The sequence below is a fragment of the Filicampus tigris genome, chromosome 6 (assembly GCF_054856515.1).
Source record: "Filicampus tigris isolate MCC_2025a chromosome 6, RoL_Ftig_1.0, whole genome shotgun sequence".
Taxonomy (NCBI): domain Eukaryota; kingdom Metazoa; phylum Chordata; class Actinopteri; order Syngnathiformes; family Syngnathidae; genus Filicampus; species Filicampus tigris.
This window is the reverse complement of record NC_141222.1, coordinates 2,701,942-2,728,013: the sequence shown is the minus strand read 5'-3', so window position 1 is coordinate 2,728,013 and position 26,072 is coordinate 2,701,942. Positions and strand designations below refer to the sequence as shown.

At 39.9% G+C, this 26,072-nt stretch overlaps 1 protein-coding gene and 1 long non-coding RNA gene across 4 annotated transcripts in view; one reads left to right on the top strand and one right to left on the bottom strand.

Moving 5' to 3' along the window:
* Window positions 1-430: 430 nt before the first annotated feature.
* LOC147145458 (uncharacterized) overlaps window positions 431-26,072 on the bottom strand; it is a 44,270-nt gene continuing 18,628 nt past the window's right edge. For 2 of the 3 annotated variants that reach the window (XR_015087158.1, XM_086033651.1), the window contains 2 exons: window positions 1,834-1,950; window positions 431-743 (listed from right to left, as the gene is read on the bottom strand). Coding sequence is in view for 1 of the 3 variants with exons in the window: in XM_086033651.1 (XP_085889777.1) it covers window positions 717-743; window positions 1,834-1,950 (144 nt within the window). In the remaining 2 variants the exon portion in view is untranslated. The remainder of the gene's footprint in view (window positions 744-1,833; window positions 1,951-26,072) is intronic. The other variant, XR_015087154.1, reaches the window with a different exon arrangement.
* Window positions 3,937-26,034, top strand: LOC147145459 (uncharacterized). Its single transcript, XR_015087160.1, has 3 exons — window positions 3,937-4,057; window positions 8,201-8,389; window positions 25,916-26,034. It is a non-coding gene; the product is annotated as an uncharacterized LOC147145459 (long non-coding RNA).

Here is a 26,072-nt window from a genome sequence, read left to right as displayed (position 1 = left end):
GGCATTTTACAAAAAAATTGCGGTCCATTTATCGTCCTCCGCTTACCCTTCCGCCTTCCGTTTGTCCGCCATTTTATCCGGCTGGACCATATAGTAATCGTCTACAGGCCGGTCCGACTATCATTTTAAACGGTCTTCTGTTAGCGTTTTCAACTATCAACTTCGACATATTATATTGAGTGCATTTTCTATAGATATTGATCATGTTTCTATTGCGAAATATGTGGATATTAAATTATTGCCCAGCCCAATGACTAATGCTTGTGAATACTACGCATGAATAGCTCGACATACCACACGTACAGTGGTGTGAAAAAGTGTTTGCCCCCTTCCTGATTTCTTCTTTTTTTGTATATTTGTCACACTTAAATGTTTCAGATCATCAAACAAATTTAAATATTAGTCAAAGATAACACAAGTAAACCCAAAATGCAGTTTTTAAAGGAAGGTCTTTATTATTAAAGAAGAAAAAAAATCCAAACCTAAATGGCCCTGTGTGAACACAAGTGACCAAGCACTGACACTTTGCGTGATGAAGAGGCTGGGCTCGGCGTGGTGAAGAGGCCTGGCTAGGCGTGGCGAAGAGGCCTTGCTTGGCATGGTGATGAGGCCCGGCGTGTGCTGGCTTGGCTTGACTTGGCTGGACCCGACAAGATGTGGCATGGCCAAGCGAGAGGACCTGGCACAAAAGAGATGTCTTGGGGTGGCAGAGTTGACTAGACTTGACTGGACGACAGGAAACTCTGTGACACGAACAGATATTGACACCACAACAGCAACGACAATGACCCCACAAGAACCGAAAGGAAAGCTGGAAACTAAATACAGAGATACTCACGAGACAAGGAGAAACACCTGGACAAGACATGAAAAGTAGGAGGGATCCGATTGGTTAACACTCGGGAGTGGAAGGAGCACAGGTGGACACAACAATCATTACGAGACAGACAGGAACACTGAGAAAAAATATGAAACTAAAAAACCCAACAAGACCAACAGATCATGACACAAATGAGAAAGAAAGTAATTGAAAACGAGAAAGAAAGCAATTGAAATCTATCAGTCTGGTAAAGGTTATGAAGCAATTTCTAAAGCTTTGGGACTCCAGCGAACCACAGTGAGAGCCATTATCCATAAATGGCGAAAACATGGAAACCACAGTGAGAGCCATTATCCATAAATGGCAAAAACATGGAACAGTGGTGAACCTTCCCAGGAGTTGCCGACTGACCAAAATTACCCCAAGAGCGCAGCAACGACTCATCCAAGAGTTCACAAAAGACCCCTCAAGAACATCCAAAGAACTGCAGACCTCACTTGCCTCAGTTAAGATCAGTGTTCATGACTCCAGCATAGGAAAATGCGGAGGTCCTGTGTAAATGGCCAATCGGCACCAAAATAAGGGTCTGAAGGGAAAGGCTCAGCAGCGGGCACTAAGGGTACAGGTTTGGAATGGCGCAACTTGCCGTTATTGCGGTAGGAACCAGAACCTCTACTCAGGCGCCTATGTTGGCCACGCTGCAGGGATCACGTGTAAATGGCCAACCGAGCGCACAAGTGGAAAGGGTTCTGGGGTGGACACTAAGGGATCATCATTCAAAAAATGAAAAAATTGAAAAAACTGACAAGGGATTGAATACTGACTAGGGAATGGACTGGGAAAACCAAAATCAATGTCAAAATTGGAATCAGAAAGAGGGTTAACCAAATTGTGGCCATCTTCACAGTCAGAAAAATCATAGTCTAAAAACTGGTTTACTAGAAGCGGAATGAGAAAAACTAGGACAAGCAGATGGCAAAGATGAGAGATGCGGAAGAAAAGACAGCGCTTACACGAAGGGTGTGGGATGATTCAGCAGGCAAGGGCGGTCTGGGCGACCCATCGTGGAGGAGCGACACGAGAGGTTCCCCGTGAAAAGGCAAAGCAGCAGCCGGTGAGACAATCACTCCCTGATTGGAGGTGGAGGGATGGTTAGGGGCAGGTGGTAACATCTTCAGCTTGAAGGATTGTGTATGAGTCAAGTTTATTATTAAATGAATAAATAAATAAATAAATAAATAAAACATCCAGTATGTCTCTTTAATGGTCCAATAAATTCTTTGTGTTAAGTGCAAACACCACAATATACATTTGCACAGATATAAATAAATTTGAGTTCTGTCGTTAAAACATATTACGGTATTTACTTAAATCAAAAACAGCAGAAATAATGTACAGGTAAAAACAAAATCACAGTTAGGATTGTTTGAAATGCCATTATGACCAGAGCCATCCATCCATTTTCTACATCCATTTTCTAAACCGCTAAACCTCATATGAGTTGTAGGTAAGCCAATCCCAGCTGACATTGGGTCAAAGGTGGGGTACACCCTGAACTGGTCACCAGTTCAGTTTTCTGTGTTTGGTGGACGACTGGTCAGCACTTCTGCCCCACAGCATGGAGGTCCAGGGTTCGAATCTGGGTCTTCCAGTGTGGAGTTTGCATGTTCTCTCTGTGGGTTTTGCGCAGGTACTATGGTTTCCTCCCGCATTCCAAAACATGCATGCCTCCCGCATTCCAAAACATGCATGGTAGGTTAATGGAACACCTTAAATTGTCCCTAGGTATGAATGAGAGTGTGAATGTTTGTTTGTCTGTGTGTGCCCTGCGATTGGCTGGCAACCAGTTCAGGCTGTATGGCCTACAGCCGGGAGACAGCTGAGATAGGCGCCAGCACACCCGCGACCCTCGTGTGGATAAGCTGCTCGGATAATGAATGGATATAACCATAAGGAATACATGAACTGTCTCTTATGTGTATGTGTGCGTGTACGCATTAATTGTAAGTGAGCCATTGGGAAGATACTGCATCTCAAAGCCAAAGGCCATTTGGCTTCACACATTGAATTCACTTTCCATTAGCAGTCCCATTACTTTAAATTAGCAGGAAGTGGACAATTACAGGCAGTGCGGATGCCTCTAATTAAAATGAATGTACAAGTAAGAAAAATAAAAAAATACACATACATAGAAAAGTAATCACTCCAAGTGTTAAAGATTTTGTCTCCTGCCACTTTTCTTATCGTTTTATTGTTCTTACCCATGAAAATGAAAAAAGTAAAGCAGTAAATGGAAGGGCAAATAAGCATGCTGGTGCTCATTAAGGTCTTCACCTAATTATTAGGAACGGGACGTTGTCAGTAAAGGCTGAGTAATTCATAATAATTTATCTTAATTGACATGGATTTGCTTTGATTGAAATGACATATAAATGGTTTCTTAAGTAGCTTATCACAGCCTTGTGACTAGCTAGGCCAAAAGGTTTTCAGTTACAAATAACAAAGTGCTCATGCATGTGCAAATAATTTATCAAACATTATGTCTGGTATAGTTGGAGGTTCTCACACCTCAAGCCTAACGTTTAACTTCTTGAGACATGAGCAAAAATATCGGCATGGGTATTAAATAAAAACATCTCTTAAAGCGACACTTTGGTGAGCTTAACATTGGCATTTATATAATAGGTTTGCATGTAAAAATGACATTAGTAATACAATTACCCACCTCAGAAGACTCTGTTGTGTTTTAAGGTCTTTTTTTGTGATTATGTTTACGACAAATTTCCCCGCCCCAGAAAAGGGCGTGGCTTATGTTATGTTTTCGGTCTCAGCGGTCTACGTCACGCGAGGAAGGCATGAGTGGTAATATTGCTCGCTTTGTCAGTTCTGTTGTCTAAAACAGTGACCGATCGCCACCAAAATGCAAATGCACATTACTACTCTTGTCCACTTCAAGTGAAAGTAAGTATAAAAGTGTTCTGCACAATAGCTTGGATTTATTTACATAAAACCTGATCTCATCATGATCACCTCCACAAAATCAAAAATACCGTGGCGATTGCTCCTCCACTTTCACAAGCTGAAGCGGACAAGAGCATGAATGCGCACACGAACCCCGACTGGTTATATTTCGGACATTTAGCGACGCTAAACTCGTGTCTCAGGAGGGAGAGAGACGCCGGCTTGCAGCAGCAACAGGCAGATTGGCGCTCTACGTCCCCTTCTTCCCGGCTAAAGGTAGGATAATGGGACAGCTAATAGCAACAACTAGCTTCAGGTCGTTAAAACAAAAGGCATTAGCACAACAACATTAGCTCCTTAATGTCCGCCCAACGTGTGGAGGTGAAGATGAGCCTTTGTCTTCATGTTGCCTTGCAACCTTCTGCCTGAGTGAAGCAGCGTGAGAGTGACGAAAGCCCTCACCGAACAGCGAACAGAAAGTTCCAGCGAGTGTGGCCGCATTCGAACGTGCCATTTCAGCTGTCACCTTCCAAATTGGACGGCGCGTTGTAAGTCGAAAAATGGGGCCATTCCTCACCCAAATAAATGTACGCGTCTACTCATTCCCACTTCAGTCCCTGCAAATATCCTGACTGGTGTTTAATGCCTCGCCCGTCCTAACCGTGATCAGCAAAGAAGCCGTTTTTTTTTTTTAAGCAAAGAGGCAGTGTTTTTTTTGTTTTGTTATTTTAAGCAAAGAAGCGGTGTGCGCTCATCCCAGCCTAAATCTATGTAGCTCTGCTGACTTCCACATTTCCTCATTCTCATATAAATCAGCCACGGACAGGTTAATCCTTTTGATATGTTGAAGTGGGCATTAGTAGAGATGTCCCCATAAATATTGTTGCCAATTGATCGCCGTTTTTGGACATTATGAATGATCAATGAAAGTACAAAGATTTCCAATGGAGAGTTTGGAATCGGTTCCTCGCGTGACTCCGGACGAACAAGCAAAGAACGCTAGGGGGCGCGGCCATTGTGCTCATTATCAAGGGGCGTTATTCATGGGGTAACTTATTTCCTAATTTCTCCAAAATGAATAGATTAAATAGAAAATGGCAACTCTTTTCATTTTCCTGATCAAAAAATATATCAAATGAACTTGTTAGTGAAAACATGGCCATCCCGGCCCCACCCTCAGTTTAATTTTGTGAGATACTGTTAAATATCAATACAAGTTATTGTAATTTTAATTAAATACTACTTTTAATTATGCACTATATTAAAGTGTACTACTCATACTGTTGTATACATTATACAGTTACCGAGAACAAAGCCGACAGGCAGGCAAGTCACTTTGAGGGTTCAACGGTGAAGAAAGAAGGGAGGTATGCTTCATAAGAACATGCCAAGAAAGGCCCGGATCGCTATTTGTAGTGTAAACGTTTGATCAACAGGTAACGGCTAGGTGTTCAATATAAGGTACAGTAAGTGCCACTATAAAAAAAAAAGTGTCCTTTTATTGTGGACAGTCTAAGGCACACCTGTGCTCTAATCTTGATATGGCACACCTGTGAGGTGGGATGGATTATTTCAGCAAAGGAGAAGTGCTCGCTATCACAGATTTAGACTGGTTTGTGAACAATATTTGAGAGAAATGGTGATATTGTGCAGTTGGAAAAAGTTTTAGACCTTTGAATTCATCTCATATAAAATGAGCAAAAACCAAAGTGCTGCATTTATATTTTTGTTGAGTGTAAGTTCCTACCCTGAGGTAGTACCCTGAGTCAATAAATTGGGGGATGGAGCAATGCTGGAGAGTGAAGAGGTGCCAGTTACTACTGTGATGGTGGAAGCTGGAGAGATGCTGGAGGTTGCAAAAACAAAGAGAACCAATTACATATTTTAAATAAATACAGTAGATCAACTTACAGCTAACCTTTTCAACACCACTTATCCTATTCAGGGCCCCAGGGTGCTGGAGCCTATCCCAGCTAACTTTGAGTGGAGGGTAGACTACAGCCTGGACTGGTCACTAATCAGTCGCAGGGCACATATAGAGACCAACAATTATTGAGTGGAAACTGACCCGTGCTGACATCTGTACATCTTAAAGCTTGCAAACAATGAGAACTCATATTTTTCTGTCACTCTGTTCCGTCAATAAAGCCCTACCAACCCAAAAATAAACAAAAACTCATGGGTCATGTTAACGGTCCTATATGCCCAAACAATTTTTCAAAGGACTTAATAGTCATAAAATCAGACTAATGTGCAGCAAACATTTAAAAAAATAAAATCAATGATAATAAAAATAATAATATATATTTTTTTAAATCTTTTAACTTTTGTGATTACAGGAACTACCTTTAGGTTTAAGTTTTACTGTTAATTTGAACAATAAAAACAAAACAATGACAACATAAATACAAACATTTGTGTTGATATACTGTGTGTGTTTTTGTTGTGCACTGTTATATTGTAACACGCAAAGGTTTAATGCTAACGTTATGAAGTAGGCTTTGTACTGCAACCACAACCTGTTGTGATGCATTGCTTAATTAGACCATACAAGGAATAACAATTAAATTGACAGTGTCACGGTGAACTCACCATTTACAAGAATACCACCACTTAGTACCACTTTGTTCATGTGTCCCATCAATGACTTATGAAATGACAATAATGGTCAAGTCAAATTTATTTATATAGCCCTTAATCACAGGAAAGTCTCAATGGGCTTTACATATGCACCAGATCATATACACGTCATCCCCTGATCTTAACCCTCAGGAGGGCAAGGAAAAACTCCAAAAACCCCATCTTGGGAAAAGTGAGAAACCTTGAGAAGGGAGCACAGATGGGGGAATCGCCCTTCCAGGATGATCAGGCAGCAATGGATGCTGATTGAGCAACCTGGACCCGAGCGTTTTTAACAATCAGAGACCCGTATCCAACTTACCATTTTTAAGTAAGATTTTAGAAAAACTCTCCAGTTAAATTATTTTTTAAATACAAACAAAATTTCAGAAAAATATCAATCTGGTACCGCAGTAAAGAGGCAGCCCTTTTAAGGATTTTAAATGATATAAGGTATACCGCAGATGTGAAAAAACTCACAGTCTTGGTGCTACTGGACCTAAGCGCCGCTTTTGATACAGTAGATAACCAAATTTTATTAAACAGACTTAAAAATCTAGTGGGCATCTCCGGTACTGTTTTTAACTGGTTTTATTCCTATCTCACGACAGAAGTTTCTTTGTACGCATGGATACTTGTTCCTCTAAAACCCATTAAATTAAATGTGGGGTTCCCCAAGGTTCAATTTTAGGTCCAATACTTTTTAATCTTTATATGCTACCCCTTGGGGATGTCATCAAAAGACACGGCATCAGCTTTCACAGTTAGGCTGATGACACACAGCTGTACATTAGGGTATCTCCCGATGACACAGGACCTATTGATACCCTTTTAAATTGTATTTTAGCTATTATTCCATGGATGGCAGAGAATTTCCTACAGCTCAATCAGGACAAAACCGAGGTTTTAGGTATCGGCTCTGAAGGCCAGAGAGAAAGACTTTTACCAAAATGACTAGATTTTAAACCCTCACAATGTGTAAAGAACCTGGGTGTTATTTTGGACTCTGAGCTCAGTTTTATTCCTCATATTAAAAATGTAACCAAGATCGTTTTTTATCATCTTCTGAATATTGCCAGTCCGTCCGTTTCTCTCTCAGGCTAACACAGAGGTGCTGATGCATGCTTTTATATCATGTCGTTTAGATTATTGCAACGCCCTGCTCTCTGATCTCCCCAAAAAGAGTATTTCTTCCCTTCAACTACTGCAGAACTCAGCCGCTCGGGTGCTGACGAGAACCAGAGGGAGGGGGCACATTAAAGCAGTTTTAAAATCGCTGCATTGGCTCTCCGCGATTTTAACGTACTTTTGTGCTAAATCAATGTAATCAATATATCAATATCAAATCAATATATATATATATATATATATATATATATATATATATATATATATATATATTTATATATATGTATATATATATATATATAAAATAAACATTGTACTAAATCAAATATATATATATATATATATATATATATATATATATATATATATATGATTTAGTACAATGTTTATTTTATATATATATATATATATATATATATATATATATATATATATATATATATATATATATATATATATATATATATATATGATTTAGTACAATGTTTATTTTATTCAATTTTTTAGTCGGCTATCATTAGATCACTTAAGGAAGAATGTCTTCGAACCCGACAGGTATCGTGAGCTGTACAGATTGTGAGCGGCTCTCTGTGAGGATAAGAGAACTGGAGAAGAGGATTGAAACACTGCAAGACATTCGTGAAAATGAGAAATTTATTGACTCTTTTGCAGTGCCTGTACAGGCTACAGAATCTTCGAATACAAACGGACTAAGTGAAATCTTCGTTGGTGGGACCATATCTGGTGCCAAGCGTCCCAAACCGGACGGCCCAACTGATGTTGCCTACTGGAACAGTGTTGGCGCCAGACCAAAGTCATCAGCACCAACCAGGATCTGGTCTGAAGTTGTCCGTTGCAGAGGTAAACCCAGCAGAAACATTAAAGTTACAGCACTCATTCCACCAGCTGAAGTGTCACTGCACAATAGATTTGACGTGTTAAGTTCAAATAATATGTGTGAAGTTAATTGCAATGCAAGGATTAGTGAGAAACCATGAGAAACAGCTCCAGAACTCAACCAAGGGCTAACCAAAGCATGAGGAGAAGCCAAAATTCCGCATTCATGAAGGCTCGAGCTACCACCACCTCCACAAAACAGGAAATAGACACGATTCTAATTAGGGGATAACACAGCATGCAAGAATGGCAAAAACGGAAAATCTAACGGTTTTAGATATATCAGTCAAGGAACTGACAGAGATCCAGTCGACCATTCTGTCTACACATCCAGATGGTATCAAGATCATTATTCACACAGGGTCTTTTGATTCTCTATTCTCAGAAGGAAAACTGTCTCTGAGATCCTGAAAAAAGACTTTTCTCTGCTGTTGGAGAGCCTGTGTCAGAACACGCCATGTCTTCATTTCAGGCCCTCACATCTATGGGGAAAGGAATCAAACTTTTCTCCAGACTTCTTGGCCTGAATACATGGTTGTCACAGGCATGCATCGTCCATGGGATTAAATTCATAGATAACTTTAAAATATTTTGGAACTGCAGGGAACGCTACAGACCTGATTGTGTACATCCAAATCTCACTGGATGCAGATTACCTGGAGCACACTTGCGTCATACTGTTGGGATGGCAAACCCAAACGAGTGGACACACGGAACAACTTTCAAATCTGCCTCATCACCAGATTTACAACATATCACCCAGGGTCTGCAAAGGCTGTCTCTAACGCAATCAGGCCTTCAGGGAACACCAGCTACCAAGAAATACAGAGCACCCTCTCCAAGATTCAAAGATAATCTGCCATGATGTGTTCAGGGTCCTTGCTATAGTGATTTTGTCACTGATAGCTGTTCTCAGAACAAGCTTTGACCCAGTAGAATCCCTACATTAATTAGAACAAGAAAGAATCGGCTACAGTCAATTTGCAGGGTGAATCAATCTAATCTATTAATTGTTCCACATACAACTCTGGAGATAACAGAGACGAGTGTAAACACCACAAAACTAGCTTAACTTAATATTACATATCTGTCTAACAAGTCATTCCTAGTTAATGACTATGATTTCTCTCAGTTTAGATTTTCTTTTTTTGACAGAAACATGGTTAACACAGGACACAAGTGCTACTGTTCTCAATGAAACAGCACCTCCAAATTTTATTTTTATGAACACATTTCGAAATGGAAAGAAAGGAGAGGGAGAAGCTGCCTTATTCAAAGATTCAGTCCAGCGTAAAGAGATTTCATTTGGTGATTTTATTTCTTTTGAATATCTCAGTTTTATTTTAAAGGGTGTTCCAAAAATTCTCCTTGTATTAATCATTTACAGAGCTCTGGGACACTGTGCAAGTTTTATTGATGATTTTTCTGAATTATTATCACTGGTCTCTCCTGATTCCAACCATTTTATCTTAACCGGGGATTTCAACATTCACATGTACAATATGAAGGATGGCAATGCCAAAGAATTTTCGTCCATATTAGAGATGTTTGGTTTGTGTCAGCATGTTAAAGAGTCAACGCACATTCATGGTCAAACTTTGGATTTTGTTATCTCAAAAGGGGTTGATGTGACTTCTGTTGTGGTTACTAACTTTGCCTTATCGGACCAATTTTGAATTTTGTTTGATGTACTGCTCACTCAGAATATTCAAACAACTTCTTCCCTCTTGGTAAAGAAGAGGTACATTAACGAAGGAACATGTGCTCAATTTATGGAGGCTATAGCTTTGTCACCAACAGTGAGTGTAGAGTCAGTTGATGCACTCCTGGATCATTTCAATTTGAAAATCTTGAATATAATGGATGCTGTTGCACCAATAAGAGTCAAAAGCACTTTGTCCAAACAGAAAACACAGTGGAGAAACACCAGTATGGTTATAAACCAGAAAAGACAAAGTAGAAAAGCTGAACGACAGTGGAGGAAGACAAAACTTCAAATTCACTATGAGTTATACAAACAAAGCCTGCGTAATTTTAATAATGAACTGTGCAAGGCCAGACAGCTCCATGTATTAGAAATGATCAACAGGAATGCCAACGACTCTCGCACTCTGTTTTTTATGATAGATAAACTTACAAATACTCCTAAACAGATAAGCCCAGAACTCTTCTCCATTGCTAAATGTGTGACACTCAAAAATATGTGGGCACAATTGTTTTGTTAATAAGAGCTTATTTTGTACTCAGAATTTATATTACATGCAAATGTAAATGAAAACATATTTTTTTAAATTCACTGTGGATAGGAAACAAAGAACAGAACCATTGTTGTAAGTGTTGAGCCCAGGTTCCTAGTTAAATGAGGGAACTCACGCCCCCTCCCTTCAGAGGAAATTTGGGATGGAAAGAAAGCGGTTCGTGCCTTCACTCCTTCTCCACATTTACCTGTGTTTTTCAGGTGTTTAGACACAGCCAAAATCTTTTTGTTATCTGGGATTCCAAGTCTTTGGGACCCGAAACAAATGCAACGAATTTTCCAACTTCTTTAGCAAGAAAATCAAAACCATTAGACAAACAATTAACACTACGCAGACAAGCAGGAAAACTAACCTGTGTCTAAAGTTTAGAACGAGCTTGAATGTTATGTCACAATTTAATATGGCTTATTTAGAAATCTTAGAAGAAACAGTTCAGCATTTGAAATCAACAACATGCACTCTGGACGTGATACCATCTGACTTAAAAAAAAAAAAAGTTTTAGCCTCAGTAGAAAGTGATCTCCTACAAATAGTTAATAGCTCACTGGCATTAGGCATTTTTCCAAAGTCACTAAAGATAGCTGCCATTAAGCCACTCCTTAAGATAATGACTCTCGATACCTCTATGATGATCAACTACAGACCTGTTTCTAACCTCTCTTTTATCTCCAAGGTTATTGAGAAAGTCGTATTTAACCAACGTAGCAACTTTCTGAGTAAAAGTGAAATTCTTGATAAATTTCAGTCAGGCTTCCAAGCATATCACAGCACTGAGACAGCACTGGTCAAAGTGTTAAATGACATTAGGCTGAACACTGATTCTGGTCACATATCAGTTCTGGTTCTGCTGAACCTCAGTGCTGCATTTGATACCGTTGATCACAACATTCTGTTGGATAGGCTGGAAAACTGGGTTGGTCTTTCTGGAACAGTCCCTCAATGGACCTATTTAGAAGTCCGGAGTTATTTTGATAGAATTGGCGGTTATAAATCTGATTAATTTGGCTATGACCTGTGGTGTGCCCCAGGGGTCAGTTCTTGGTCCTCTTTTGTTCAACTTGTATATGCTCCCTCTGGGTCAAATAATAAAAATCGATAAACAATTATCACATCCATGCAGATGAAAAACAACTTTCTGTGTCCATGTCACCAGACGACTGTAGCCCGACGGACTTACTGTGTTAGTGTCTGGAGCAAATAAACACCTGGGTGAGAGAGAATTTTTTACAATTAAATGAAGACAAAACTGAAATTATTCTGTGTGGTCGTAAAGAGGAGAGAGTCAGTATTAGTAAACATCTTGAGACTCCGGCTCTTAAAACCACCGACCAAGTCCGTAGCCTCACATCTGACTTTCAACAGCCACATCAAAGCTGTCACCAAATCAGCTTTTTACCAATTGAAAAACATCAACAGAATTAAAAGATTTCTCTCCCAGAAAGACCAGACAAAACTCATCCATGCGTTCATCTCTAGGAGACTTGATTACTGTAATGGCCTTTTAACAGAACTTTCCAAAAAAGAGCATTAAACAGCATTAAACGAAAAATTGAAATATCGTCAATAAAATTCACAGAATGAGAAGCAAAGATACTGCTCAGCCATCTTGAGAGAGACATTATCCAGCTGAAGCGCTCATCCCCTTGCCAGAAAGTAGGAGGAGACCCGCTTAACCCATTAAAGCCTGAAGGCCCTCGCGAGACATCTCTCTAAAACCTACGGTCGTCTTGGGGGTCACCCTTGAAAACCTGACATTTTTGCCACCTACAAAATAATTAATATCTAAACCCCTGTAGCAGACAGAAATATAATTCCAAAATAATTTGAGAGTTTAAGAGTGAGAGCTTGGTTGTCTGGTGTCATTGTTTGATTGTCCATTCACCTACACAAACACTTTGAGGCGATGCATTTTGTCTCCAGCACTGCCATCTTCTGAAGGAGTTTGTGGTAGTCTTCTGCGGAGAAGGGAAGCATCATGCTTCTAGCCTTGTTTCTACTAGCATTTTCCTGCTAATTAGCAGGCCATGATGACGTTATCGTGAGGAGGCAATGAAAAATGTTGAGAACAATTTGAGAAACCGTTCATTGCGATGTGGATATTATTGTTTAATACAATTTATTAAAATTTGTAAAACTTGTATCCCACTTTAACAGCTATGTTGTTAAACATAAAAACCTATGTTCCCTAGAATTAACCTGCAAAAAAAATGCTCTTCAAATTTCCTAAATTGCTCCTCAAATGAAATCATCAGAGCTGGGCACTTGACCCTCTTTTGCCGGTCCGGCCGCGACCCTCCACCCTTGACCTGGGTACCCTTCCGGCGGCGACCCCCTGCTCTTATTCATAAAAATGATCACCCCCGCCCCGTTCCGCCCCCCCCCCCCCCCCCAAAAAAAAGTGTCCGTGATTGACGCCGTCGCGGGAGAGATGTGAATGGCAGAGGCTTTTTAAGGATCATTAGCTGGCTAAGTTACTATTCAAACCCGCTGTGGACACGCTTCAAAATGCACCACTAGTACTTTACTACTTACCCAACTGCATGTGATTACTTCCATTGCTAGCCCCGGGGTTGGTTTTGTACTATTGTATAATTATTTGGGTCCAACAGACGGCCAGAAGTCACAGTCAACAAGTCATTTAATTTGCACACTTTCCCTCCTTCATGGCCTTCAAAATAAAAGCATGCCAGCAAACCACTATACACAGCAAGTTTGCTATGGCATATTTCAGGAAGTATGGAAGACGCCAGATGAAGTGCATGAACTCCACCTTCATGTGCCAGCGTCATCCTTGAGTCAGTGCTGTGCACAGCTTGAATATACTCGTGGACACATGTTGTTTTGAAACAAGTCAGGGGGTGTCGTTTAAAAAAGACAGCGACAACAATGGATATCGTCCCTGCTACAACCATAAAGGGACCGAGATGACTAGACGATGCATTCAATTTCATTTCCAAACCAGTTTGCTTTGCAGAAGCAACGAGCTGCGTGCTGCATTCTCGCCTCCTCTCTGTGTGGGAACCTGTATGCCATCGCAACATGTGACATAATGGACCGATCAGAGCAGCAACAATTCCTGATGTGTGCGTGGCATGTGTCGCAGACCTGTCGCCAACAGCGTCGGTCATGTGAATCAATACAGCAGGTGTCGCTCGCGCCGACGCAGGAGTAGAAAGAAGCCTAAAAAGAAGCCTTTCACTGACTAGGCTGAGATGAAATTTGGCCGACTTGCGACCATGTCAAACGCATGAGGGCCAATTAGGGGCCGGACTAAAATCCACTTCCAGCCATGCTTATTAGTCCATTTTATAAAATTTGTCACCCCCCACGTGGTCATTTTGTCAACTTATCTCGCCTGAAAATGACATCACACACCCTCAGGACTCAGATAATGACCAATAATGGGTCAACTTTAGAAAACAGGTGAGACGTGATTGGTCGTTATCTGAGCCCTGAGTGTCTGTGATGTCATTTTCAGTCGACAGAAGTGAGAAAATGGCCGCAGACCAGAGATGGCTAAAAACTTGTGGATTTTGTTGATTAACTCATAGTAGATATTAATCATATTTCTTTGTTTCAACTAGTGGGCCTGCATCAAACATATTCTTGAAAAAAATATGTTTGGTTTGACTTTTTTCTTTAAAGTCCTATTTTCAAAAAGGTTTTAATCATTACAAATTTCAGGCATCCATAGTCAATCCTTCTTGAACAAATGCCCACGAAATAGATGTATGACAAAAATGTTCTTTTAAATTTTGACAAAATATGTGCGTACGTACACAATACCTTCTCTTAATACGGATATTTTTGATTATGCATCTTTAAATGCATGTATAAAAGATCCACTATCCTAACCCTGCAAGAGTTGAAACAATAAAATAATCACATACTGTATTTTTTTTTCCAGTGCAAAGGGCAGCACAAAACTTCTGAACAAGAAACCAACATTGTGTAAGAATTAATTTTGCATTTTTTTTTCCACAAAAAAAGAGAGTCAATCAAAATGTTAATATTGCTGAGGTACTATGCTTGTCCTGCATATCATTCCAAATCTGCAAAAAAATATTGTCTACTCACGTAGTATAGCATTATAAAACTCAGTGTAAGTGCAACTAAGACATGTCTGCCATCTAGTAGTGATTGGTGGTATGATCGTGGTTTTCTGTTAAATCTTGGTGAAATTATTCATAATCAATCTCATGTGTATGATCGCGGGCTGGGAACGAAACCTGACGAACTCTGATGTGAATGCAACATTCAAAAACACTTACAATTGTTCGACGCTCAGTGGGGCTTAACCAGCTTCAATCATTATTGATAAAAATGGAGTAGAAAAAAAAACACAACCTCCGCTCTCCTCAGATAGTGTGTTGCTTATGAAATCCATGCAGTCCATCGATGTTTGAGAAAATCACATTTTATTTATTACATGAACCCATTTTGAACTCTTACAAAAAAAGCGTAGAGTTGAAGATCTCTTTCAAATGAATTAAAAAGCGGAACTTAAATGAGCTATCTAGCATACAAAAATTCCTGAATTTAAAAATACAGCACTATTTCACTGAACAATGAAAATAAATATTTGCAAAGTAACTGCCTAAATATTTATTTTACCTGGTTAATTGGACTTCTGCTCCTGAACCTTTGCGCATATGCAGCGTCTGCAAACCAGGCTGAGAAGTCAAAAATCCAATGATGCGACCTCGGTCTCCTTTCTTATGTGAACATAATTGTGCACCTAAAGTGACGCGCATACGCAGAAGAAGAGACGTTTGACGTCACTCACGACGTTGTGTTTATGGAAGTAAATGTGGTGCAGCGTCTTGGGGCATTTCGACAGTGGAGCTATTCGGTCAGAGGTATAAATACAGTATTTGGGGGAAAATTATGGGGCGAGCCTTTTTCAATTTCATCTCATAGAGACGTCACTAAATATGAGTCATAACCGCTTGTAAAAAATGAGCCGATCAAGCTGTGGCTGAATTACTACTATCACCATAAATGTCCAGCCTTAATCAGCTGATGTTCCATCATCACATCAGCTGAGTTTAAGATCAGCTGATTAAGGCGCATCACAACTACACCAGTGACACTCTGATGAAGGCGGAAGTAACACGCTGAAACATGTCAGGTAACAAAACAACCTAAACACTATAGTCTGTTATAAATGAATCAGTCAAAAATATAATGCAGAGTCGCCATCAGCAGTGATCCCTCCGCCTGCGCGGAGCAAACTTTGGGCTCCTGACGTCAAGGTCAGATGAATGCAACCTTGAGATTCAGACCACGGTCGCATTGCAAAAAACATGTGATATGTTTTCAATATAAAATTGTTTATTTATGCGCTGATTAATGCGTCCTTTTGATATCCAATGCTGCCATAAGCAAAAACTTTGAAGATATGATTCACGTTTTTGAGACAAATAACATGCACTTCAGTCGTACACTTATAATTTATTTTCCCAAACCACGCAGATCCGCAACATAAGGATGAAAGAGCCGAGCCGCATGCGGTTCAGCTTCAGAAAACAGGTGAGCCATGATTGGTCGCTACCTAAGGCCTGAGCAACTACAATGTCATCTTCAGTCGACAGAAGTGACAAAATGGCCACCCCTGAGATGGTTAAAAGTGGGTGTTAGAGTATGTAATATAAAACGCAATATTAATGAAAATACCGTATTTCAACTAGTAGGCCTGTATAGAACATATTCTGAAAAAATATATGTTTGGGTTTACTTCCACTTTAAGCTTGTTGGCCCCGCCAGTTTAGGACCCTATTATCCCTAATATAATATCACTATTATCAGGAAAAATCAACTCTTAGTACACCTCAGAGAGAAGGATAATCTTAAAGGACATTCTTTTAAGACAAAACATAGCATTTGACATCCTTGGTTTGTAAGGGGCAAAATCAAGACCAAAAAAAGCCTGATTGTCTTAATGTGTGTACCGAGCCTTAGACACAGCATAGGAAGTAACTGGAGGTTATTATTCTGCTCAAGAGCACTTCAACATGGTCACAGGGCCTCAGGAAGGAACCCGCAACCTTTGGCGTAGACGACTACCACGTGAGCCATGCCGCACCAAATAACTTTAATTGTTGCTGGATTTTCCATCACTACCTTTCACTCATAAACCTGTAGGATGATTAATGACAACATTCCTTGTGCTCTGGTATATAACCAGCTCATCTCTGGACACTTCTAAACAAATGTCGACCCACTAAGTTGATTTAATAAAAGACCTTTCTATGTTACCACAGAGACCCACTCGGTAATTAAAACCACAGCTTAGCTCATAGATACATTATTAAGGAATGCATACTTGATCTGACCACGCCCGGCAGTTGTCAAGAGATTAATGTAAAAAAAAAAAGACCAGTTTCTCACCCCTGTTACTAAAGAAACACAAGACAATTGAGCACATGAATGCGTATACACTTCATGTTCCTAGGGCAGTTTAGTCTTTAACTGAAAGACCAAACGCAAAGACCACTGTGACACATGCAAACAGCCGCTCTGTTTGAATCAACACACTCAGTTTAAAGTTTAGCCTTAAGGTGTGACAAGAAAATAGAAGGTAGACAAGGACATCTAGAAGATGATTGTATTCTGCAACCTTTTAAAGACTTCATTTAAAACCCTAGAGTGTTTTTAAGTTTCTTCATTATTTAGACAAGGTGGGAAGCGCGAAGGAGGATATGTGAGTGTTATTTCATTATTAGTAGTGGAGGAGGTAGGAATGAAGTACAGGAATTGTCCAAAGACTTTTAATTGGATGTCTAAAGCACCTTCTTAATTGACTTTTGTATTCTCGCTAATATAAAATGTGTACAACGAAATTGAACCCAGGGGGTCAGGGTTAGCAAGAGGAGAAGAGATTTGATGAGTTGAACACCGGACGCTTCTGAAAAAATTCAATTTAGACAACCTTAGATTGACTGGTTAATTTCTAACAGCTTACCTGTAATAGCTTTCCTTACTGTCGCCTTAATTAAGTTCTCACAGTAGCACATTAGCTGGGGAACAGCACTAAAAAACCTGTTAACACATGTTTCCCTGGTGGTCAGAAGACACACACCAATAACACATACAGTAAATGGAGAAATTAAAAAGACAACAGCTAATATACAGTAACTAGGATTCACTAGGATCACTAATATATATATATAAATATATATATATATATATATATATATATATATATATATATATAAATATATATGTGTATATATATATATATATATATATATATATATGTATATATATATATATATATATATATATATATTTTTTTTTTTATATATATCACTAATATATATAATAGATATAATAGTGCTGTCAAGCAATTAAATTTTATTAACTAATCTCAAAATTTTCCATAACTGATCGCAATTAATCGCATTTTTCAACTACAATTTTTTACGAAGCTTGGAACCGATATTTACATGAGTAAAATCTTGGAATTAATGTGGGAAAAAATAAAGTATAGTTCAATTTAAAGACTTTTCTAATAGCTTTCTTTGATCCTTGAACACAATTCTTTTCCTGTAAAATACAACAGTTGAATGATATACCAAAGACGTAAAACTAATATGGTATTTGAATTTGGCCTTGCAAAATGTGCAAAATATTTTGGATTTCTCCAATGAGCTGTCAAGAAACTTAGTAAAACTATGTAAAAGTCTGTCTTTGCGACAGTGACTCTCCTTTGTTTGGTTGTACAGTGAGCAGAGATCAGCTGCTACAGGAAGTAAATATAACTGAGTTAACTGAGGTCATCTTTTTAGTGCGTTATGAAATTTAAATTAATCTCCATAGTTAATGCTTTAATTTTGACAGCCCTAATATATATATATATATATATATATATATATATATATATATATATATATATATATATATACATATATATATATATATATATATATATATATATATGCCGCCATATATATCCATCCATCCATTATCCATACCGCTTAGGAAGGACCCGCGACAGAGAAGGCTCGATCCCATCTGAGGCTTCGATTAGCCCTCGGCTCCTTGAGCAGTGCCTGGTCCACAGACCTGAGGCTGCGGGAAGGTGCGTAGGAGTGGAGGAGCTCGGAGAGGTATGCCAGGGCGAGGCCATTTAATGATTTAAAGACAAATAGGAGAATCTTAAATTGAACCCTAAAATGCACTGGGATCCAGTGAAGGGAGGCCAGAATTGGTGTTGTGCTGCATCTTCTGAGCTCCAGTTAGGAGGCGAGCAGCAGCGTTTTTGACCAACTGGAGACGTTTGAGAGAGGACTGGCTTACTACAAAATAAAGTACATTACAGTAACCTAGCTGAGATGTAACAAAGGCATGGATGACTGTTTCTAAGGGCTGATAAGAAAGGAGGGACTTTACCATAGCCAGCTGTCTAAGATGAAAGAAGCTGGACCTTACAGCAGCGCTGATTTGCTGGACCAATTTAAGATCACTGTTCATTTTGAAATCCGAGTTTGAGACTGTTGTCTGTTGCCTAGGCTAACAGAAAAAGTCCATCCATCCATCCATTATCTGTACCGCTTCTCCTCACAAGGGTCGCGGGGCGTGCTGGAGCCTATCCCAGCTGTCTTTGGGCAGTAGGCGGGGGACACCCTGAACTGGTTGCCAGCCAATCGCAGGGCACACAGAGACAAACATCCGCACTCACAATCACACCTAGGGCCAATTTAGAGTATCCAATCAACTTACCATGCATGTTTTTGGAATGTGGGAGGAAACCGGAGTGCCCGGAGAAAACCCACGCAGGCACGGGGAGAACATGCAAACTCCACACAGGGAGGCCGGAGCCGGGATCGAACCCACGACCTCTGAACTGTGAGGCGGACGTGCTACAGAAAAAGTCCTGCCAGCTAAATAAGATCCAAACCACTCCAGAGCACATTCGCTAATGCCCACTTGGTGTTGCAAACGAGGCAAAAGAATACTATCGTCTACCGTATCGAATGCTGCAGTCAAATCCAACAGAACGAGACATACGTAGTCTCCAGTGTCATTTGCCGGGAGGATGTCATTAAAAACACGTAACGGGCCGACTCTATGCTATGCATCTTCTTGAAGCCTGACTGGAAAACTTCCATAACATTGTGTTCATCCAAGAAAGATCTTAACTGTGAGTGCACCACTTTTTCCAGAATTTTAGACATAAAAGACAGCTTGGAAATGAGTCTAAAATATGACAGCACACCTTGATCAAGGCCAGGTTTCTTAAGCATGGGTTGCACTACAGCGTGTTTAAAATGTTGGGGGACTACACCAGAAGACAGGCTGCTGTTTATAATGGCCAGAACCGAATTTCCAATACTCTGGAGAATCTCCTTCAAGAAATGTGGAGGAACAGAGTCATGCTGGGAGCCAGATGGCTTAATATGATATATGATAATTTTGAGAATGTTCACAAAATTTAAAACAGCAAAATATAAAACTAAATATTTACTGGGCTACATAAGACACCTCCAGCTACAAGTACCAGGACAAGAAAAAAATAGACCAGGGTTGGAGAACAGTCATCGAGGATCTTATACCTGCACTAAAAAATGTTTGTGAAATTAACATTAATATGCTGAAAATCATGATATCAAAAATCTGTAATATGAATAACAATGAATCGGTGCGTATTTTAAGGCAACATATTGTAAAAAACAGAACAATTATCAACTGTTAATTTTACAGTTAATATATGTGGAAAGGATCATATTTCCTTGTAGAATTGATATATAGGTGGTCGCCTGGATAGCACGTCCGCCTCACAGTTCAGAGGTCGTGGGTTCGATCCCGGCTCCGGCCTCCCTGTGTGGAGTTTGCATGTTCTCCCCGTGCCTGCGTGGGTTTTCTCCGGGTACTCCGGTTTCCTCCCACATTCCCAAAACATGCATGGTAGGTTGATTGGACACTCTAAATTGCCCCTAGGTGTGATTGCGAGTGCGGATGTTTGTTTGTCTCTGTGTGCCCTGCGATTGGCTGGCAACCAATTCAGGATGTCCCCCGCCTACTGCCCGAAGACAGCTGGAATATGCTCCAGCACGCCCGCGACCCTTGTGAGGATAAGCGGTATGGACAATGGATGGATGGATGGATTGATATACAGTGATCCCTCGCTACTTCGCGCACCGACTTTCGTGCCCTCAATGCATCGCAGATTTTTCAGAAGCATTCATAACAAATTGAAATTAAAATGAAATAACAGAGTCATATCGGTAGCCAAATTGCAGAAAGACGCATTGTTTCAAAGATATGAGTTGACTCGGAGGCTTCGTACATCCCCGCAGGCACTCATAAAAGGCGCGCGATTGGTTCCCAGCGTGAGATGAACCAATGAGAGCACAAGTGGATTTACTGTATCCACTTGTGTACTGTATGTGAGCTGACTGGGTGCGCATCATTGCAGCCTCTCGCTTGTATCGTCCATGCTAACAAACTAACAGCACTTATGAACAACGTTCTGTTCGCAAACTCATAATGTTATTCAAATGTGCCGTTCGGCAGCTGTGTTGTTTACAAGTTGTGAGCAAAGCGGCTCGGCCACCCGGCAATCACGGACGTGCTCAGTGCGACAATGATGACATAACAAACAACGTTATGTTTGGAAACTCCTAACGTTATTCGATGTGCCGTACATTTAGTCAGAGTCAAGCCAGATAAGAGGATAGTTCAGTATAACAGCTGTGTTTACAAGTTGGGAGATTAAATGCTCATCGTGCATCGCAACGACGATCGTGCAAATTAAGTGTGAAAGTGTTTGTTCATTTTGTCTTAAGTTTGTTTTAAAACACCTTACCTTAACTACAATCCCGCATTGCATTTAATCCAAAAGACCTTGTTGATGTTATTGTGCAAAGAGAAAGTTAAGGCATGATTGCCTCCAGCGACCGTGCTTCTTCTTAGTAGAAGAGAAGTAGAAGGAGGCAATGAAGAAGTTTTACTTTCACTTTGCCCAACAACGACGACGATGATAAGCATTTAAAAGTGCAGGATTGTACCTTTGGATAAAATGCCATGCGGCATTTTAGTTAAGGCAAGTCAATTTTATGTGAAGAATTAAAACTTTAACGAAGTTATTAGCGTGCATTCCGTCGTAATCGCCCGCTGCCGCGGTTGAAACTCAAGTCCTCTCACAACCTGCAGCTTGGTATTTATTCTTCATTTTGCATTTTTAAAGTTACATTTATTGTATAACAAGTATTTAGAAGTGTGGGAACCATGTTCGCAACAGCGTGACAGACGCGTAAATCCCCCCAATATAAAACTTTGAAATAAATATAATATAAAATAATAACAGTAACAACAAGTCCGACTCTACTTCACGTTTTTTCACCTATCGTGCCGGGTTCTGGTCTCCATTAACCGCAATAAATGAGGGATCACTGTATTACTTAATTTTAAACATTGAAAATTTGTTTTACTTGAACCAATGCAACACAGTTAAAAATACAATATTGCTTGATTTAAAGAACTGAAATAAGTTGTATAGAATTTTACAAAATCATCTATCTCATGCACTGATTTGCATTTCCTGGCTGACAGCCAATCAGAGTGATTGTTACTGACACCACTTTGCAGACTGACATTGGTGGTTTATTCATTCATATCTAAAAAGCACCATGACAAAAAAATATATGAATTTGCCACAACTCTAAACACTACCCTTTACTTTAGATTTGTTACCACTTCCACCATGAATGTGCTGAGCAAAATTCTGGACACGTTTGCGTTCTACTCTATGAAACCATGACTGAGGCCCGCATAACAAACAATGACCTCCCTGCAATGTAGCAGGACTTTGCAGCAGACTGGTCTGGATGCAGAAGCAAGGATTCTCCACCTGGAAAGGTTGACATTAGAATTACCATAACAGGAAATTTTAATTGCTGCCCTACTGATAGAAACCAGTTTTTAGAACACCGTAGGTGTTAACAAACTGGATTTTTAGAATTTGATTTTAAGAATGCTTTAAAAGAGCACAATTACAGGCCTGGGGAAAAAGCATTGTTTCTGGGACTTGAAAGCATTCACAGTTGGGGCTAACTTCATACTCTGAAAAAAAATAATTAAACCGTTTTATTGTTCAGCAAACTTTTTCCGTCCAAATAGCATGTTCTTTAAACAAAAAGGGAAACTTATTCAGCACCGAGCTGTTCCATCAATGACTGTCTTTATGTCTCAAGGTTGATGCAAAGGATTCTCTCTTCAGTGACAAAGGAACTTTTTAAAATTTATTTAAGGCAGCTATTTTATTATTTTTAATGATGAAATCATTTGCATTATTGGGTTGATTTAAGAAAATCAATATAAAGCACGTACGGGGTGCCCCACTGTAAATGTAACTTTAATTAAAGTAATTAAAATACATGTTACCATAAATATACTGTAAAAGTTCACTTGAAATGAGCAAACTAATATTTTTCAACAATTTGAATTTGAAAAAAAAAAAAACCATTAAACGAATGACAGCTATTGTATAATTTTTTTTTCCAGTGTAATCTTTTTGGAATGTGGGAGATAACAAAGTTCCCAGAGAAAACCCACACAGGCATAGGGAGAACAACATGCAGACTAAAACTAATAAAGAAAATACACACGACAGTAAACCTTCCTACCCCATGCCATGCGACTGTTTAATTACACCCTGGGAGGTAAGCACTAATATCACATTCCCACAATTCTCTAATGTAATCTTAACATCTTGCACACTGATCACCATGCACCTTATTCTGGACCTTCACACCACACTATAATTATGACTTTTATTCTATTTCTGTGTTTAAAAAACAAATAAATAAAAAGACGTGTAGATATTTCTAATCTTTTTCATAAAGTCTAGGTCAAAATAGGTGTCCATGAACACCCCCTGGCATTTTATTGTGCCACCTGTTATTTTTTCTTTTCTCTTATTTTAGTGTCTATTTCCCAAATCTGCCAGGTAACAAGCTGAAATAATGTCTGAAAGGCTTCATTTTTGTCACTTTACTGCAACCCTGAAAAATTTAAAGATAATACAAAAAGTGACAGACAACCTTTGATGTAAACGACTTACAGTGACAAATGAATATATTTTCCCACGCAATTCTGACACTGGGAATTGAGTATTTTACAAAACCAAAAATGGTTATCTGACAACCACGTTCTCATAGCAATACTAACTTAACTTCAACTACTTAACAGAGCTAGTCTGCACCAAGATGTCTGAAAGCAGTGTCCAGGTTAGGATTCTGCTGTAGCTTCTCCAGGGTATTGACCTTGCCTACACCTTTAATATAGCTGGGCAGTTATCCCTAGTAAAGACGTGAAATCTCCGAGTGGTGTTACAGTAGTCAGGACCCAGTGATTCCAATACAGGCAGCCCTCGAATTACGACGTACGCGACCCTCTTCCTCTTTTCTTTTGTCCCCAGCACCATAGTGACTATGTTTACATGCAGTCAATATTCGGTTTAAGGTCAAAATTCCGATTTCTGAAACATTTTGAATATCCCGTTTACATGAATGAGCGGACAGAGTTGCTCCGGCATTTGAATAAGCCACTGTGACAACGACGCACTATGTCGTGACTCAAATGGACGTCATTTCCGCGTGTTACTCTCAACTGTCAAAACTCGATATTCATGTCACTCACCACATGAATGTTCCAAAAGTGTGCTTTTGTGCTGCGTTTTTGAGCTTGTTTACGTCTGGGTTGTTGGGTGGTTGCACGCCAATCACTGCACTTCCGCATACAAGCACTTTCTGTACTACAAAGACCAGTATTCCTTGCGGTTGTGCATGCGCAGAGTGTCTTGATCGTGTCTGTGCTCGCCGGCAGTATCTTTGCCTTTTCGCCCTCCTCTCCTTCTTCTCCATCCACCTCTCAGCAGTAATGTTAAGTACAGCATCTTATGTTTTTATTTTAATGTCTTTTCATTTTTTTCTTTTTTATACCAAGCATTTTGATCTACATTTCGACTGACGGTGAAATTCGACATACGCCGAAATTCTGGTTGCATCGCCAGTGTAGGAACGGAACTCCTTTGTAAATTGAGGACTGGATTCAATCACATTTAACAAATCAGAGTATGTGATGTTTTCCATAGGGTTGGGCATCAAGAACTGGGAATCGAGTGGAATCGGGTCCATCATTGCGGTTTTCCCGGAACCGTTCAGATTTTAGAATGCCGGTGCTAAGTTTCGATTCCTAGTTGGCCGTGCGGAAGAGCTACGAACGAAGTACGACCAATTAAAAAAAAAAAAAATTAAAGTTTGTGCGCTTATGGCGCGCCGCCCCAGGCTCCTGCCGCCGAAGCTGCGTCGTAATAACACGGAAGCTTGCCCCCACTCGAACTGCCGTGGTCCTCTCGGTCAGCCCCTCTGCTCGCTTCGTACCGCCTGGCAAGCGCAGGCCATGGCGGAGTCAACTCTAGGCGTGCGCCCGGCCCTTCCCACAGATCTCCACAGCGGCGTCAGGCGCTAAGACACCGCGGTGGCAGCAGTCGCCCCTTCGCGGGTGTCGGTGATCCTGCCCGGGCCGGCCCGGCTGGCTCATTCGGCCAACGCCTAGCCATAGAACTGACGCAATACAGCTTATGACCTAAAAGTCAGTATCGGCTGAGTATGTCTAATGGCAACAATGAGCCAACAAGTTCAACACACAAATGCACATATCCATCTAATACTTATCTTATAGCATACACAGCTATAATCCCTATCTGACTTGTTTATACATTACTGAACATACATGTATACAGATACAGCATGTGGTTACATAGACTGCTTGGATTTGATAAGACCTTCCTTGCTTGCCCTAAAATGCAGTGATGTGTTTTTGTGTTTTATTTCTAAAGAAAGATAAGGTTGTAGATAAGAATGTAAAAATCTCTCCAAACCATCATTCATGCTCATGCCAATGGCCCGTACACTTACAGGTACGACTCTGAAGTGAAAGTATTTCGTTCTCCACCTAAAATAACATTGCATTATTTTGCAATAGTAATTTTATTAAACGCAATAAAAATGGAAAACTTATTGTGTTATAACTCAATCTAAAATATTATCATGATGTTCCCTGACCAAACGCTATCTTGGCACACTGACACACAGTTGTAAACAATTCAATCCACTCACGATACTCCCAGGTGCTGAGTGGATGTTAATAGGAAATTAGCTGGCTAATGAGCTTTAAATAATGTTTATAAATTTTGAAACCTCTACTGTTTGCCTCTTTTACACAGTGTAATGTGATGTTCACCAGTTGAGCCACTGAGGCACTGTGATGTCATATTCAGTCAACAGCAAGCGGCAAAACGGCCCTGCCCTGAGGTGGATAATACAGCCTGAGGTGGATAGTACAGGTGGACATTTTTGGGTTTTACTTCCCTTTAAGTTTAG